General features: G+C 36.6%; 2 protein-coding genes across 4 annotated transcripts; both read right to left on the minus strand.

Annotated features, from left to right (window-relative positions):
• Window positions 1–104: 104 nt before the first annotated feature.
• Window positions 105–1,571, minus strand: LOC148252901 (CASP-like protein 4D1). Its single transcript, XM_088208395.1, has 3 exons — window positions 1,373–1,571; window positions 1,024–1,144; window positions 105–924 (listed from the first exon to the last, which is right to left on the minus strand). Exons 1-3 carry the CDS (start codon window positions 1,519–1,521, stop codon window positions 661–663), a joined length of 534 nt encoding a protein of 177 aa, XP_088064521.1. The 5' UTR covers window positions 1,522–1,571; the 3' UTR covers window positions 105–660.
• A 710-nt stretch (window positions 1,572–2,281) lies between these two features.
• LOC110821913 (AAA-type ATPase family protein) lies at window positions 2,282–18,587 on the minus strand. Of its 3 annotated transcripts, none has more exons than XM_088206965.1 (7): window positions 18,163–18,587; window positions 15,448–17,664; window positions 13,901–14,120; window positions 12,795–13,343; window positions 3,832–4,465; window positions 3,223–3,286; window positions 2,282–2,582 (listed from the first exon to the last, which is right to left on the minus strand). In XM_088206965.1, exons 2-7 carry the CDS (start codon window positions 17,512–17,514, stop codon window positions 2,490–2,492), a joined length of 3,627 nt encoding a protein of 1,208 aa, XP_088063091.1. In that variant the 5' UTR covers window positions 17,515–17,664; window positions 18,163–18,587; the 3' UTR covers window positions 2,282–2,489. The 3 variants fall into 3 exon arrangements, with proteins under 3 accessions (XP_088063091.1, XP_021907573.1, XP_021907572.1); XM_022051881.2 differs by having other exon boundaries at window positions 15,448–17,705; XM_022051880.2 differs by having other exon boundaries at window positions 15,448–18,587.
• Window positions 18,588–18,985: the final 398 nt, after the last annotated feature.

Consider the following 18,985-nt stretch of genomic DNA (forward strand, 5'->3'; position numbering starts at 1 on the left):
ACTTGAACATAAAATCAAATAAAACGTAAACAAAAATCAACCCTTTCCACATAATCACTCTACTCTTAAACAGCGGTTGAAGTGGTGTTTGTGATTTAATTTTAATACAATTTGGTTTGGATCTCTTTATACAATTCCCACAAAAATTAACTCTGATAATCTCAATTGAAAAACCATTTTAACTGGTGACTAACCACAATATCATTAAACCAATTCGGAGGATTTAGTTTGTTGGATTTTTTTTTTTGAAGGAATTTACATGCATTGTAAATTATATTTGCTAAAAAGACTTTTTCCTTTATTTATTTAATATAAATATAGGCTTTTATGGTTGAATTGTAAGTATTTGTACTCTACACCTGTAACACTTCTTGTGCGTTAGAAAGGAAAAGACAGCCACAAAAATGGATGAACTATTTGGAATTGAATGAAGATGCTTCTCTATTAAAAAAATATCATCATTAATTAATAAATAACCTTACAAATCGAACAGTTTACATTATTCTGCAGAGATTCTGATAGATTGAATACATCAAATAAAAGATTAGAAATCAAGAACACGATAATGCATTGATCTTTTGGTGACTTTAGAAAGTTTCTAAAAGGCCATTTTCTTGTCCGACAGTTGTATTTGTTTTATCAAAGAAACAAAATAAAGGGTTATCGGAAAAAGCCTTTAGAAGTTTTGGTAGTTCGATTAATGGAGGAAATGACAGAAAGTATAAGCATGCATAAGAAGGCTCCAGCCAAACAACCTGATGCAATATATCCTCTGGTCAAGAACTTATTATGTATAGATTTTGATTCATCTGCTTCTGGAACAAAAACTGCAAACAGATCGAATAAACTGTTTAAGAACTCCTTTAACTCGTATGTAACTGCTATTCCTGCACCGACACCCGTCCCTAAAATCGCGCTTATTATCTGCAAAAATCAGACTCATTATTTAAAATCATTTACTTTTTTGAATAGTACAGAACAAATTATATATCTTTTACTTAAGAATTAATTGAAGAAAACAACCTTGTCACCGTAGAAATCTAATTCCGGTAAAAATCTCTTTCCTTTGTAAATAGAGTAGAACACAAGAGGTAACCCGAGTAGCGAGTAAGCTGCTGCTATTACCGCAACAGATAGCACGTACCTGTAAAATTTACATTTTTGTTTTAATAAAATTATAATATCAATTGAAATTATATTTTTTATAAATTTATTTGATTTATTAAGATTAAACTTCTTTCTGAATAATCTTAAAAGTATAATCTCGTTAATCATATTAGTACATTCAGAAGTTTGCTCTCGAAACACTAACAACGAAAATCGAATTCAAATACCGAGAGGAAGATATGTTTGTAATAGTATATAATTATACCTATATGTTTTGAGATCCTTGAAAGTTATTTTTGTACCATCATCAAGGGTGAAATTTGCAGTGACGAACACCACAATACAACCAACAGAAAACAAGAGAGTAAAAATCTTGAGGACGATTGAGATTCCTACTAAACCCTTTGCTCCCATTTTAATTTCCCTCCACTCTGTTTTACAACTTTCAATCAAATCTTACTTATATATATACACATAGATATAGATTCACTTCTTGATTATATCAAATCAAATTGGAAGCATTTGTAATATTCGTTTGGAAATGGTCAAAATTTACTTGGCCGGAAAACCAACTTGGGGGACAACGCCCCCCAATGTGCTAACTGTATATATATATATATATATACACTCGTTTTATAGCATTAACATTTATAAACTTAATTAATATTTGTTTACTACCTTCATTAGATCTTCTAAAAAAATTGTTTGTGTTTTTGTTCTTATCAATTTGAGCTTTGCACTCATATAAATTATATGCTGTATTGATATAGACACTTACTAGTTGTACGTCTCTTTTGTACTTGTAACATTGTTATTATTCAACTTTAAAAATTATCTTCTGTGCATTTAAATTAAATAAACTCTTAAAATAACAAAAGATATGTATATATATATATATATATATAAATGTTGAGTGCTTTAGTATACACGTGTGTGTGCTTATAAATTGTCATATTAAGGTTTAATGCTAAATAAAGACAGACTTAAACTTCACTTTAGAAGAAAATTTGAGTTTTGATTAAATTTATTGCAAATGACAAACCACATTTTCATAAACAATTTATATAGAATTCATTATAATGAAGCTGCAAATGCTCTGCTACCCATTACATATATGAGACAGCCCTGCTATAATCATCTCAAGAAAAGGGAAAACAAAAAACAGAAGGCCTACTAACAGTAAAATTTTGATTACCATACGAAAAAGAAAATGACTAAAACATGCTGCACTAATAATTTCTTCCTACTAAAAATACAAATTTGTTCCTTTTATTCAAGGGATCGAATGATTAAGAGATTGAATTGACAACACGGCGAGTAAATGGCTGATTACACAAGAAATATAAATGAAATTCCACAAGACATCACAAAATTTCCATCTCCTACCTCGGAGATTTTGAGGACAAACATTTTCCACAAGACACGAGCTTCAGCAACGAATGTGGTCTCCGAGTCCTCATTTTCAAACGAGAAAACTGCACATCCAAATGCACGTAAAAACAGTTCATGTATAATCATAAAAAGATTATTAATCAGAAAAAATAACTTCAAATGTCATTAATCAGCAAAAACAAGAAGTTTCATCACGTCCCTCGTGGTGTTTGGTTCAAATCCTAAATATTAGTTACTTGACATATACAAATTAGCCGTAATTTACATATTAATACATAATAAATCAACATTACTTATATATTCAATTCCACAATCCTAGATCGTAGTTCTAAATATTAGACATAAATTGACTTAGAATTAAAATACTGCTTCATTCAACTTTTTATCATATTCGTAACATTCTTATTTTTGTTTCATAAAGTTCAAATTTGAACAAACTAAACTGAATGTCAATGTGGAAATGGGTATGCTATGTTGCTAACTTAGGATTGGAAACATTAAGTGGAAAATGCATCCATTGTTTCTTCTCGTCATCAATGCATCAATTATTTCTTCCCTCCTCTAGTTTAAAATGGATTAGTTAGTTCACAGTATAGAAATAACGAAAGCTTCTTTTTTGTCCCCTCAATAAGAAAATTCATGTCAAGTCAAGCTTAACAAAAAATGTACACAATGGATCATGCGAGAAAGTGACTCAAGAAAATTCATCGCAAGATACATTACCTTGCGGCGTGTTACTCTTGATGCTTTCCAGCAAAGCAAGCTTCTTGATCTAGGTTCGAGTCTCCTGTAAATTACAGAGTATAAAAGCAACCTAAAAGTTCAGACACATTGAGAATAGTAAACATTTCATGATAGCTTGATCCTTTCCAGTGCACAATAACTTAAAATTTTATTAAAGAACATAATGATTTGAGCCAATGAAAAAAGACTACATGTAAAAATAGTAGCAAGTCCTCGTTATGTTCCAGTCATTCAATTTATAATTGGGAGAATATTCAAGGGACGCCTAAGGTTAGTCAGACTTATCTATTCTGCAACTTCATTTAACATATCCAGTTTTAGGAACATAAATATAACTCTAGCAGACCTGTTCTTAACAAATGCACTTCCAACCGGAATAAAGCTTTCCTAAGAAGGGAAGGGACTAATTTTATGATTTTCTGGTCCATTAATCCACATAACTGGAAAAAATAAGATCTCAGCCTTTCTGTGTTTGTTTTTTTGGTTGTTTTGATCAACAGTTCAAAGTAAGTTGACTCCAGCCAAACTAATTTTTTTTAAAAAACGAAAAGTTAGTTAGAAAAGAAAAATTGCACAAAGAAGACGTACAGGTTTTCTTGTTCCAGTTTTTCAGCAATAGAAACAGCTTTGCGTTTTGACCATCCATTTCGCTGTTTACATCCTTCTGCTTGCTGAATTACATGTGCAAGGGACACCTTACTTCTCACAATGCTCTGGCTCTGACTTCTTTGGTTACCAAATTTCCTTGTATCTGGGGTAGAAGTCACAGTCGACTTCTGCTGTGAAGCTTGTTTTCTTACCCGTGCACTCTCAAAAACCCTTCTATTAGGATCAGTACTGTCAACATTTTCATCATCCTTAGACGCCCAGGGAGATGCTGGTAGTTCAACAATTTCATTCCTCCCACTTTCATGACGTATGGAAGACAAAAGCTGCACCTCAGTGGCAATCCCATTAGTGTCCTTATCACATGATGCCCTACGATTTCTGTTACCAGGGCTAGACTCTGATCCTGGAACCATGTGAGATGAACCACTCTTTGAAGCTGGTAAAATAAGAGGCATGTCAGACCCAGTTCTTGCATCTTTCTTCAACTCACATCTCATTTCAATTGTAGTTGGGGATCCAAAAACAGATTCAAATGCTTGTGAAATGTGGACTCCAAATTTCTCTGCTGTGCTGATGGTCAATTGCGAGCTGAACATCAGTTGCACAGTTGGAGCTGAAAGAACCAACAATTAACATGAACTGACATTTAATGGCAAACTCCGAAAGAACATATATAAATGAAATCATTTAAATTATTAACGGCCCCCCAATAGAGACAATATAATTATAGGAAGGAAAGAGATCAAGAAAAGCTTTTGTTTTTTTGTTCCATATAAAAGTTTTTAAGCATCAAATAAAGAATGCTTCTGATTCTTTCTTCCTTTCTGACTTATTTTGACTAAAATTTTTTTACGCTGGTTGCAGAGAATCCAAAGACCTCCAAGAGCTAAGTACCTAAAAATTCGTAATTTTCTCATACTCCAATCAAAACAGCCTTTTATGACTTACAAGAAACAAATAACAGCTTGTAACTGCACCTAAAGAACAGGAACTCTAACAAGAGTATTTTAAACATACAAAACTGTCACGAAGGTGGTTCACGAGGAAAAAAAATAAGATTGGAAGCAGAGAGCAGAAGCAGATGATAGTTTACAAGAGGAGAACGGCTGGTAAGCACCGAGCCACAATTTGATGAAGGGAAGGGTACGTGTCTTCAATCGGCATAAGCACGAGATGAGTGGGCAACATGGCTTCAATTGGAAATAGGTCAAGGTAACATGGCTCTGATAGGAATTAGGGTTAGAAGAAAAATCTTGAAGATGAGAAGTTCATTTTGGTTGAGTGGCTAGGGTTTTCGTTCTTCTGTGTCACTGAAACCATTTCCTGTTTTTATTGAGATTTTGCAGGAAATTTTCATTAAGTTTCTAGTTTTAGTACGCTATATATACTCCGCAAATCATTTCTTCACCATGGTAAGTTTCATATACAAAAAGATCTCTTGGTTTATAATCTCTTGGACTATTTCTGCCTCCTTTCTTCTCTCTTGTCCCTTCAATCTTCTTCTTTCACTGACAAATACTTCTTTTATCTTCTTAAAACCTAACAGTCATGGGGTACATGTAAAACATATCTGACAACTTGATATCAGAGCTTAATGATTCCGGCGAGCTGCTTGCAAGTTTGTGGCGATGGCCGAAAGCAAAGGGAAGACGGTGGTTAACGAACCACAAAAATGCCAAAATATGTAGGATAATGTAAGAGAGGTTGAACATAAACTGTTTGACTTCATGGCAGAAATGTATGATGCATAGCGTCAAACCAGGGCGCTCTTTGACCAAAGATTCGAACAACTCGCCGAGATGTTGTGAGGGGGAGCAAAGCTTGGAGAGTCATCACTACACGTAAGTCATTCTCCTCTTTTACAAGCTCATGATTGGGGTATTCCACCAACCTCAAAGCAGTGAGAAGCTGGGGGTAGTAGCATTAACCCACGAAATAACCCGTTGGAAGACCCTAAGTCGGAGGTGGATAGTCCCATCTTTGATGGTCAAAACCCTATGACATGGATAAGAATATGTTCGAAATATTTTCATGTGTATAGTCCCATCTTTCATGTGTATAACCCGTTGGAAGACCCTAAGTCGGAAGTGGATAGTCCCATCTTTGATGGTCAAAACCCTATGACATGGATAAGAATATGTTCGAAATATTTTCATGTGTATAGTATAGCTGAAGAAAATAAAGTAGAAACAGCGGCCTTTTATTTAAGAGATAAGGCTGAAATATGGTTCCATGAGCTAGCAAATTCCTCGAGTTTTAGAATGGGATGTATCCATAGAAGAATTATGCAAAAGGTTCAGGGGGTTAGCTAAAATTGATCTTGTGAAAGAATTTAATAAGATAATACAAGAAGATATGGTTATTAATTTTCGAGAAAATTTTGAAGAGATCAGATCACTATTACTCACTTAAAAGCCTGGACTATCAGAGAGGTACATTAGCTTCACCAATGGTTTGAAGGAAGAACTGAGACCTGTAGTGAGAATGCATAAAACCCGTACCCTTAACCATGCCTTCTAGCTAGCACTTTGGCCAGAACAAGCCGTTGAATCAAAAAAATGACTAACCACCACAGTTCCCGAACCTACAGCAAAAATCCCACTACTCACCTGCTAGCCCAAAAGTGCCTTCACTTACTGTCAATAATGATAACAACCCAGAATAACAACCAATCAGAAAACTCAGAAGGGGGCAATCCAATACCAAAATGAGAGTAAATGTAACAATTCTTGCTACCGATATAGTGAGAGATATCTCCCAGGTCACCAATGTAAACCGAAAACAGCCATGGCAGTGGAAGAATGTGAGGAAGAGGATGTTAAGAAAGAAGAAACTTAGGAAGAAGAACAACAGGAAACCCTAGAAGACACCAGAACCCTATCACTACAAGCCATAGAGGGCTTTTACTCAGGAGGAACAATGAGGATCAAAGGTTTACTAAATAAGAAAGTCATCATGATCCTGCTAAACAGTGGAAATTCTCACTCATTTATGGATTCCTCTATGGCAAAAGGATCAAAAAGCAAAGTTGTACAACAATAGACCTCTTACTCTCGCGGTGGCTAACGGTCACAAAGTGACTAGTGAAGGCAAGTGTACGGGGGTTCAGTGGAGGATGCAGAATTATGTTTTCTGCTATAATTTCAGAGTAATTCAATTGGGAAGATATGTCGTGGTATTGGAAGTGGATTGGATGAATATGTAAAACCCCCATAATCTTTGACTTTGCTGAGCCTAAAGTAAGTTTCAAAAGGGAGGGAAAACAGATAACATTTCATGGGTGAAAGTTCCTGATAGGTTGACTACTTATCAGGAGAAAGACTCAATAAAATGTTAAAAGAAGGGGGCAAGCAGAGTGCAGGGAGTGTATACTGCCTTTAGTCCATTTATTCTGACCTACCCAGAAGTCAAGTGCCCATCAAGAATGACAATAACATGGAATAGGTGCTGCAAGCTTACCAGGATATTTTGAGGAACTATATGGGCTCCCACCATCCAGGGGCTTTGAACATGTTCTCTCTTTTGTGAGTAGCAATTCTCCAATTAACTTAAGGCCCGATAGATACCCATATTTTCAAAAAATGGAGATTGAACAGCAAGTGAAAAAGATGTTGGATGCTTCAATTATTTGCTGGAACCATTCTCCATTCGCATCTCCAGTCCTATTAGTCAAACAAAAGAATGGAATTTAAAGATTCTATGTGAGCTGTAGGGAGCTCAACAAGATCACAATCAAGGATAAATTCCTCATTCCTTTTATTGATGATCTCTTAGATGAATTGCACGGGGTGGGACTGTTTTCTAAGATAGACTTAAAGTCCGAATATCCCCAAATAAGAATGATGGAGGAAGATGTTTACAAAACAGCCTTCCAGACCCATCATGGACATTATGAGTCCAAAGTTAACCAATACACCAACCACCTTTCAATCCCTCATGAGTCACATATTTGAAGGTTACTTAAGGGAGTTTGTGACATTTTGGTTTACAGCCCTTGCTATGGAAAATAGCATAAAAGGCATCTGTAATTGATGTTCACCCTACTCAGGCAGCATTAACTGTATGTAAAAAAATCCAAATCCTGCTTTGCTCAAGTAGAAATTGAATACTTAGGGCATATTATCTCTAAACAGGGGGTCAAAACGGCCCTTAAAAGAATAGAAGCAATGTGACCCGGCCTATTCCAATCTCTATCAAGGGTCTGCGGGCTTTCTCGGGACTCACAGGGTATTATAGGAAATTCATCCGAAATGATGACACCATCAGCAAACCTTCGACTGGCATGCTGAAGAAAGATGGATTCAAATAGACAGATGAAGCAGAAAGGGCCTCTGAGCTATTAAAAGACGTCTCGACTGAAGCACTGGTATTAAGGTTGTCTAACTTCTCTCATATGCTTGTGGAATAGGGATAGGGGCCTTACTCATGCAAGAGAACCAATCTATTGCTTATATCAGCAAAGGTCTCTGCAAAAGAAACCGAGGGCTGTCAAAGTATGAGAAGTTATTTGTCATTGTATATGCAGTGAGTAAATGGAGATATTAGTTGGAAGGAGCTCCCCTTATCACTAAAAACAGAACAAAAAAGTATTAAGCATCTGTTGGAGCAAATGGTAGTTTCCATGCTTCACAAAAACGAATTATTAAATTACTTGGATTGAACTACTCAATCCAATACAAAGAAGTATAGAAAACAAGGTGACTGATGCACTTTCCAGAAGGGACTATGAAAATCAAAAGATAGAAAAGGAGGGGGCGACACCATCTGCAGTTACTACTAATTCACCCTCATGGCTTTCAGAAGTCACAACAAGCTATCATGGAGATCCTCTTATTGAAGGAGTAACAAAAGAATTGTTAATTAAGAAAGATGTCCGACCAGACTATCAACTCAAGGCTAGAATATTGAGGTACAAAGGTAGGCTGGTCATCGGAACATCAAGAGAATTAACAGAGAAACTAATCCAAAGATGTCATGACACAGCAATAGAAGGCCACTCAGGAATCAGGGGCACTTATGAATGCCTCAAACAACATTTTTTCTGGCCTGACATGAAAGAAAATGTGTTTGAATTTGGTGCAGAAATGCGAGACTTGCCATAGGTGTAAAACAAAAAGGGTTCCACTGTCCAGGTTACTACAACTGCTCCTTCTACCAAATCAGCCCTGGTCCCACATCTCCATGGATTTTGTTGAGCAGCTTCCCAAATAAGGAAATAAGGACACAATTATGGTAGTACTGGATCACCTTACTAAATATGCTCATTTGTAACCCTTAAACACCCCCTCACTGTTTCAAAAGTTGCTCAATTGTTTCTTGACAACATTCATAGACAGCATAGTAGCTCCAAGGTGATAGTGTCTGAGCATGACAATGTTTTTACCAGCCTGTTTTGTAAGGAACTCATGAGAATAACACGGAAAACTTTGCACCAATTCCTCTTACCATCCTCAAACTGACAGTCAAGCAGAAAGACTCAATAAATTTCTATATGATCCATAAAAACGTGAGGCCATGGGCCAAGTGGATTAGCCTTGCAAAATAGTGGCACAACATCATTTATCATTCCAGCATTAAGATGTCATTCCAAGCATTATATGGGTATCATCCACCCTAGTTTATGGATACTGTTGAAATTGAGGCCCCCTCAACAGAATTAGAAACATTTTTGGAGGAAAGGCAAAAAATGAGGGCATTGCTCAAACAACACTAGGTAGAAGCATAAAACCGAATGAAACAATATGCTGATTCACTGAAATAAAGACAGCTTGAAGAAGGTGATTTGGTGCTCCTCAAATTACAACCTAATAGGCAAATGCTCCTAGAAGGGAGGAAGAACTAGAAGTTATCACCAAAAATTTTTGGTCCCTACAAGATTGAGAAGAAGATAAGTTTAGTAGCCTATTGGCTCGAATTACCAAAACAAGCAAAGATACATCCTGTTTTCCATGTATCCTTGTAAAAGAAATATAACCCAGGACAACAAGGCTATCCTGAGGAACTACCTAGCATTGACAATTAGAGGGAGGAGATGACCGAACTAGAAGAAATATCACAAAAAAGGACAATTTGCAGAGAAGGAAGACAGATAGAACAATGGTTAGTTAAACAGAAACAATTTGAAGATAGAACATGGGAAGATGTCCAGTATCTACAAAAACAATTTCCACATCTAAACCTTGAAGGCAAGGTTTTCTCTCCAGGGGATGGATTTGTCACGAAGCAAGCTCATGAGGAAAAAAATAAGATCAGAAGCAGAGAACAGAAGCAGATGATAGTCTATAAGAGAAGAACAATTGGCAAGCACGTGGCACAATCTAATGAAGGGAAGGGTACACGTCTTCAATCAACATAAGCACGAGATGAGTGGACGACGAGGCTTCAACCGAAAATAGGTTGACGCAATGAAGCAAAAATCTGATAGGAATTAGGGTTAGAAGAAGAGTCTCGAAGCTGAGAAGTTCATTTGGTTGAGTGACTATAGTTTTTGTTCTTCTGTGTCGTTCTAACCATTTTTTGTTTTTGTTGAGATTTTACAGGAAATTTTCACTATGTTTCTAGTTTTAATAGATTATATATACTCTGAAAATCGCTTCTTCGCCATGATAAGTTTCATATACAGAAACATCTCTCAGATGATAGGAGGGATGCTAGCAGATTGTCCAGTATTCTATGGCGTAAGTGTGCAAACTTGCCGATCAAATATTTGGGGCTAATGCTGGGGGCTGAATATAAGGATGTTCCGACTCGGGAACCCGTGGAGATGAGGTTTAAATAGCATTTGGTTGGGTGAAAGAGAAATCTTTTATGAAGGGAAGAGGGTGGGCACGAGGTTTAAATAGCCAGTATTCCTATCTATTACATGTATTTGATGACGATCCCAGTTAGTGTGGCCAAACGACTAGAATCCATACAGTGTAGCTTCTTATACAGTGATTCTGAGGAGACGAGGAAGTACCATCTTGTGACTTGGGATGAAGTCCAAAAGCCAATCCACCATGTGGGCCGGGATTGAGATAATTGCTGGAGGTTAATATTGCTTTTTGGACAAAATGGCTTTGGAGATTCATGAATGGCAGTCTTTGGTGGAATTGAAGCAAAATATGGTACCAGACAGAGGATGGTTCCCTAGGGATTCTTCTATACCCCATGGTAACAGGATTGTGGAATAAAATTTGCATGGAAAAAGGAAGTTCCAGAATTATATCAGCTTGAGAGTAAGCACTGGGGACAGAGTTAGTTTGTGGCTTGAAACCTGATTGGAAGATGGCACACTCAGAGCCCAATTCCCTCATATCGATGTTTCTGTTCAGTAAAAAAACACCTTGATCCAGGAGTCTTACCTTGGTACTATGTGGAATGAGAAGTGGTTTGTGGAGGTCACTGGGAACCTCAATGACTAGGAAATTGAGTATGAGGGTTTACTTCTTGTCCTTTCTAGGTTTAGACTTGATGGCATTGAGGATCACCCCGTTTGGAGGCTTAATAATAGAGGGATATTCTCTGTTAGATCCTTTTACAACCATTTGACAAAAAACGAGGTTATAGGCAATGACTTTCCATTTAAGCAAATTTGGAAGGTTAATTCATCATTAGGAATTGCTTTGTTTGCTTGGGAGATAGTTAGAGAATGCATTTAATACAGGACAAGCTGATCAGAAGAGGCACGATTCTAGTTAACGGTTATTTTTTGTGCAATAGGAATGCAGAGTCGTGCAACTATATCCTGTGCCTTTGTCTATAAACTTTGGATTCTTGTTTATAGCCTTTTGGGCATCAATTGGTTAATGGTTGGCTCAGTGAGAGAGGAAATTTGGGTGCAGAAAGGATTCAGTGTGCGAAAAAACATGTTAGCTTCATTCCCCTGGCTACTTTTTGGGTGACATGGAAAAAAAAAGATACAATAGAGCTTTTGAGGACATAGAAGTGAATTTTAATAGGATTAAAATTTATTGGTTCCAGAGCCTAGGTTTTTTTTGTTAAGGGTCATCATCTTTACTCTGTTGAGGATACTGGGGACCTTATTGACATTTTAATTGATATGTATATATTTTGTACATGGGTTTGTATCCCCTCAGTGCTTGTGAAAGAATTGTCCTATACTATTTTTGTTTCAAAAAAGATATATATACTGTACATGCCCACCACCCTGTAACTAGTAGATATGTTAATTAAAGTCTTAAGTAATCCAGGATTTCAGACAATCATTACAAAGCTAAGAATAGACAATGTTCATCCATCAACTTGAGGGGAAGTGGGAAAGTATATATTATGTTTAACTATGTAACGGGTATATTAGCGAAATACCCGTTTATACAATTAATTGTAATGTTTCCTTTTATTATTTTCAAGAATACGTACATATATGGCCCTAATACTCAATAATAGATATAACATTCATTCTTCCACATCAGATAACACTGGAGCTTCCTATCCTACAACTACACCAATCTATTCTCTTGACAATATAAAAAAGAAATAAAGATGAAGGCAAACTAAGAGAGACAAGATTGGATGGAAGATTCTATAAACCAAAAGTTCTGTTATTTTGCAAATGGTGTGAAAGATTAATTATTTTATCACAAATTATATTTTCCATTTTCAAGATATTTTCAAATAATCAGAAATTTTACTCCATGCTAATTATTCGGCGTCTCTCAAAAAAGAAAAGGCAAAAACAGCTAATAAAAAAAATATTTGAAATACAAAACCTCAAAGAGTAACAATTACAATGAGGAAAACGAGTTAAATTGGAACCTTAGTCTACTATCTCCTTCAACTTGATAGAACTTCAGCAAAGCAATCTAGTTCTAATTTTTTTTGTCAAATTTCATCCAGATCATGGTGATAAGAAGGAAATATCAGCTTTTCTAAATCACCGAGTGACCTAAATCATTACATGTTTAAAAGAGCATAGTATATTTCGTTATTATAAAATGTACCTGCACCAAGACTGAAGGAGATAAGCCTTCCTTCTTGTGATAGGAACTCCTTTATACTATGATTTTGAATCTTCTCAAGAACTTCTAACCATATCTCTTCGAGTCCATTCCGGCTTTTCCCTAAAGCCGGATTTCCAGCCATCCGGATCATCCCAGTAGGTTGACGAGCCACTCCAGTCCCAGCATGTCTTTTTCTATCGATTCTGATGCCTTTCATTTTTGCATTGTCAATGAAATCACCAGAACTTCCAGCAACAAAATTTTCCAGTCTAACATCTGTTGAAAAGCCTCTCTCACAGTTAAGCATCCCAGCATTCTCACCTCCTCTCCTTGTAATTTCTCTTCCTCCTGCATTATTTGTAGTCAATGGACTCTGATTGAAACTACTGTCTGCAGATGAACTAGGCATCATATACTGCTGATCAGGAGCAAGTTGAAGTAACGCAGCTGTTAACCATGTTAACTTGTCACTTGATGTCCTTAGTTGTTTTTCTGCTTCAGATAAAGTTTTCAGAGCCTGGCGTAGTTTTTCCATATCTTCTTTGGACACTAGATGCAGAAAACTTCTTCAGTCAGTAAGGAAAAACCTTATTTTTCATAAAAGAAGAAATATTATCAGAAGGTAGTTAAAAATATACTAACAAAAGGAGAAGCTATTCTCCAAAAGAAAAAGAAACAAAGTAAATGCATACCAAAAGAAAGGAAGATAAGTTTTGGAAGAACTTTGAGAACAGAAAAGATGCATAGAGATATTTTAATTTTGCTTTTCTCTTTTTTACTAATTCAAGGTTTGGTGTTCATCCATTACATTTATTACCTAGAAAATCACAGAACTTTAAAAGCCAAATTTTAAGATGAGAAACCTTTGTAAATTACTGAAGCTCAGTAGGGCAAAATAGAACTAGAAAACAGCAAACTTACTTCAACTAAGAACTGATAAGAAAAGAACTATGGAAGTAGGAGCATAACAAAAATATGATGCAGGAAAAAAGAAAAATCAAGGGTTAATGTACAGAGACTTTCTGAATATGTATATTAGTTAAGAGAACATCTTTACTGCATTTCTCTCTAAGAAAAAAATTATTAGCGCATCATTTCTAACTCACACGGTTGCCGGCGAAAGAATTTCCTTCTGTGCCTTTCTTTCATAAAGTCATAACTACCAGCAAGTATATCAGTTATAACTGTTGCAAGCTGTGACATCAATGCCAAAGGCTCCACTCCACTTTCCATTATTACTCTCAAATTCTTCACAGTGTTTACTGTGTCTGCAGATAATGCTAAATCAAGAAGATCCACCAACTTTTCATCAGAGATAAGCCCAACCTATATGCAAGATCCATAAATATTAAATCATCTCATGCTGGCAGCAGCAGTATATTTAGTTATTGAATACGAAAAATTTCATACAGATAATGAGACAAAGTACACGTCCATAGAATATGTAACTTCCTTCCCTTTTTGCTGCCCTTTTAATTTTGGTGGCCAGGGCCACAATGTATTGAACTGGAGATAAGTATAACAATAACAGTGTTACTAACAAAATTCCTTCCAAACTTTGCCACGGTCTATCACCCTATAATCCTGTCCCCTCTTTCTGGCTGTCAATACACAAACTTATAACTAACAAAGTACGAAATCCATAACTAAAATCATCTGGAAAAGGCAAAAGAAGAAGTCACTTGATGAGATTTAGAAAAGAAGCAAGATATTTCAAGACAAACTGATGAAACCAAAAGAAAATAAAACATACTGCAGGATGAAACATAAAGACAAAGATTTCAGCGTGCAACCTCAGGAAGGTGAAAACTAAGGTTGCATGAGATCAAATCTAAATACAGGAGACCTAGAATATCAATAAAAAATTAAATATGTTATTTACAATTATCATGTGCTAGTCACATATATATTAGTATATTCTTTTCCACAACTAAAAGCAGTTTAGATGGATATAACCAAAAAACCCTAAACAACAAGATTAAATCCTAAATGATATTGATATTGCCTTCATTCAAATATCTATTTACCCAACTTTAAAGCAAGATTTTCCCTGGCAACCCAAGTTAGAGAATCAACAGCAACCTCAAGATGGTAACTATCAACTAGATTACATGTCTTAAAACACAAATCAGAGAGCAATATTATGAAAATTAAAACTTGAAATCTTGTTCTACAGGCATCAGAGATTAGATTCATTAGATATACATTAGTATTTCCTTTTCCCACAATTAAGAGCAACTTAGAATGGGATTAACACAAGGGTTGAAAATTGGCTATTGGAATACAATAAATTACTTCGAAAACGACACCAGTTGCACACAAACTGTTTGAATAATCAGTACACTTGAGTGCAAAAATAAACATATCAGTTTGCAGTACTTTTAATCTCATTATTCTTTTTTTTTGAGAAATAATTTTAATCTCATTATTCTTATCCCAAGCAACTAACAATACTTTTGAAGATTTTAATTTAAGGGCCAGAAACAACTAGGCAACCAAAGAAGCTGAAGCAAACAAAGAATATCTTTAGAAATACAATTACTCGCGAGCATATCTAGGAGCCAACTTAAATGCCACTATCAACAATCACAAACCATAAAACCAAAGATGGCATTGATATAAAATTCAAAGCACAAAAATGAGAAGAAATTACCAATTCCTGAACCAGTGGAACCGAAATTCTCTGTCCAAGTAAACTCAGCTGCTCAAGAGTCATCTCGGCATCCCTCAATGATCCATCGGATCTTGTTGCAATGAGTTTCAATGCATTCTTATCAATTTCTATATCCTCCTTTGACGCAATCCACTGCAACGTATAGACAATATCTGCATCCTTCAACTTTGGGAAAAAGAATTTCTGACACCTAGATATGATTATATGAGGCAGAACCTCTAAACTCGAGCAGACAAGGACAAAAACCACCCGTCGAGGTGCCCGGTCAATCACCTTCGATATGGCACTCCAGCAATCAGATGATAGCGTATCACAGTCATCAAAAATAAACACTCTGTATTGGGTTGGCAACTGAGAGATGATCATATTGTCAAGCAGATCCATCATTCCCTCAAAGTCAAAGTTACTGACAGGACCTACTTCCCGTATGTTACGACTTTTACCCAAATCATGTGAAATGCAAGAATTACAAAAGCCACAAGGTTTAGGAGGTTCCAGAGAATGACAGTTTAAACCTCTGGCAAATATGCGAGCACAGGAGGTTTTCCCTGTCCCATGAGGTCCATGAAAAACATACAGCAAGCCAACCTTTCTTCTCATGACGGCATTGGAAAGAGCTTGCACCACCAAATTCTGTCCCACAAGATCTCTAAAAGTTTTTGGCATGTACTTTTGAGTCAAACTTTGGTGCCGACCATTGCCATTACTCTTAAACCTGTGCTGATCTCCAGATCTAGCTTCGGAAGCAAGGTCAGAATCAACATCATGCTTAAGTAAATGATCAGCAAATATACCTAGTTCCCCAGAATAGTCGTGCACCCAAGCTACATTTTCAGTGCTCTCTTGAGATCCAGATGCCTCAACTAGCAGCGGCAGAGCCTCTGCATCAGACTTTCTAGATGAGCTTGAGTAATCCGATGCCACAGGCATATCAGGAACATCCCTTCCATTGGTAGCCCCTTTCCTCAACCTTGAGTCTGAAAGACCACAAGATAAGCTTCTACCAGCCATGTCCAGGAAAGTTTTACTCCTGTGATGAATTCTTGACCAATTCCAGGGAATCCCACAGCCATTTCTCGGCGCCCTTGTGACGTTCTGGTCTCTATATCCTTCTTCTTCTTCCATGTAATATTTGGGACATGCTGAACCGTGAGCCAATGAATTAGAAGCCACGGATAATTCATTCTGACCTCCAACATCTCTTGAAGGTGGAGCAGCCCGTGTTCTCCTAGGCCCTCGAAATTTCCTCCTTTTTGACCTATTCAATCCACCTGAGTAACCATAATTTGTGGCATCAGGTTCCTCCACAGGTTTTGGCTGTTTTGAGTGCCTCCTATGATTATGCATGTTAGAAGATGCTACACCATCACTATCCATGGGCATATCATTCAACTGCTCAGAGAGGGTCTTAATTTGAAAATTTTGATTATGCTTCCCCTTTTTTTTACTCTGTCTATCTTTAGATTCAGAATTTCCAGAAACAGTATCATGAACTAAAGCCCCTCCATTTTGAGCTTTCATAAGCTCTTTATTGCCACTCAAAGGAACAGTTCTATTACTCTTTAAGTTTGATTCTTCCCTCCTAATTCTTCTACCATCTCGAACCCCACTCTTGCTACTACGATCACTAACTGTTGCCACTCCATCAATACCAACAGCAGCCTCACCAGGAGCAACCTTTGATGTTCCAAAATTTGGTATGGTAGGCGAGCTCCCTGACAACCTCCTACTTTCTCTGTGACGCTCAATGCCAACTGATCTTCTACCTTCTGGAATTGAGGCATCATTATCACCTTTCTTGGGAAGCATATCCACAACAGAGGGTGAATGCCATGATGGAGGACTAGCCGAAGGATCTCTGAGCGAACGTGATCTCTGAAGAACAATAAGGTCCCTCATAAGAGCCCTATCGGCCAATATAGGGCTCTGCTTATGCATGTGGTTCTTCAAGTGAATGCAGTTGGTCAAGTGGATGTGGTTGCGCAGATGATCACTGATATCACCATTCACATCCTTTAAAATCTTATCACGAACAGCCCTGGTCATGATCAGACCATTAAAGTGCCCAACAGCAGAATCTTTTGTGGATTAAGGAAACATATCCAAATATATGACATATTTCTTTGATTACAGCATCATGATGGATAAAATTCCTCGCCATGATTTACTTTCATCATGCCAATGGCTTAATCCCGGCTGCCAAGCCACCAAAATTCAAGCTCTCAGAGACCCTCCATCTAAGCCACAGTCTCAAATGTTAACAAACATCTTTTCAACTACAACAACAACAAAAAAAGACAAACAAACAAAAGAAATTCCTCCAAAATAATCAAATTACTCATTAGTCATCATAAAACCGCAAGAACCATCAATATAAAAGTAGCAGCATCACCACCCAAGCCCCAGCCCCCATGTAATCAAAGGGAAAAAAGTTCAAAGTCCCAAAAGCAATAGGTCAGCACCAGAAGTCTCTACTTCAAATGCCATTGATTATCGGCAAAACCCTTTTAGCTTGCATATGCAAACCACAACCCAAAAAGCTAAAACGAAAACACCCATGTTGCCCAACCTCAATCTCCTCGCTTCTAGCCTTAAAAAAATCATAGCTTTACAAGGAAATGGATACAGACAGGAGACAAAATGGATAGAGAAAAAGAAAGAAGTAAAGAGGGAAGTATGAGTTGCTTGGTTCACCTGAAAAACCCGAAAGGCAAATGAGCCGTTTCCAAGAATAAGATAATCACAGATCTCTCTTTCTCTCTCTCTCTCTCTCTATCTGAACTTCACATGCACTTCACCACCTGGGTTTCTTTCACGAAAACGATGGTAGAGAAAAAGCCCACAAAGAAAAACAAGAAGTTATTTAGAGAGAGAAAAGGATAGTGGGTGTAAACGCCTCTTCAGAGAGAGAGAGAGAAAGAGAGAGAAAGAGTGAGGAACCCAGCAAGTAGAGAATAAACTAAAAGTGTTGTAGAGAGAGAGAGAGAGAGAGAGAGAGAGAGAGAGAGAGAGAGAGTGGAGTTTGTAAAGTCTAAATAGTGAGATCTGTTACGGACAGAAGCAGAGAGCAAGAGGAAGGGGACTGCTGGGAACAAGAAACTGCCAAAAAAGCGGTGTGTCCGTTTGCTCCAACATGCAAATTCATTGATACATATTTCTATTTGCATTTATATTATTGCTATGTGTATATTAACGATTTTTCAGAACTAATATTCTATTTTTCAAAAAAATTTGAATGGGGACCAAAAAGTGCTTCCCGTTGAAATTTCTGTCTTTCTTGTACTTTTTTTATAGAAAAAATTTGAACTTTTGTTGGGTTAATACAAAAAATTTTGAACTTTTTTTTGGTTAACAAATAAAAAATTGAACTTTTTTATTTTGAAATTTATTGATCCATGGAATCTAATCAATAGATAATTGAATTAGGTTTCTTTAAATTTTCAACTATTTTAGTTTAGAAGTCAAAAACTAATAGATTAACCAATTTTTAAGGAGTAAATGTTTGGTGAAATCATTG

This window comes from Carica papaya, chromosome 7 (genome assembly GCF_054855325.1).
Source record: "Carica papaya isolate Zhongbai chromosome 7, ASM5485532v1, whole genome shotgun sequence".
In the NCBI taxonomy this organism is placed as follows: domain Eukaryota; kingdom Viridiplantae; phylum Streptophyta; class Magnoliopsida; order Brassicales; family Caricaceae; genus Carica; species Carica papaya.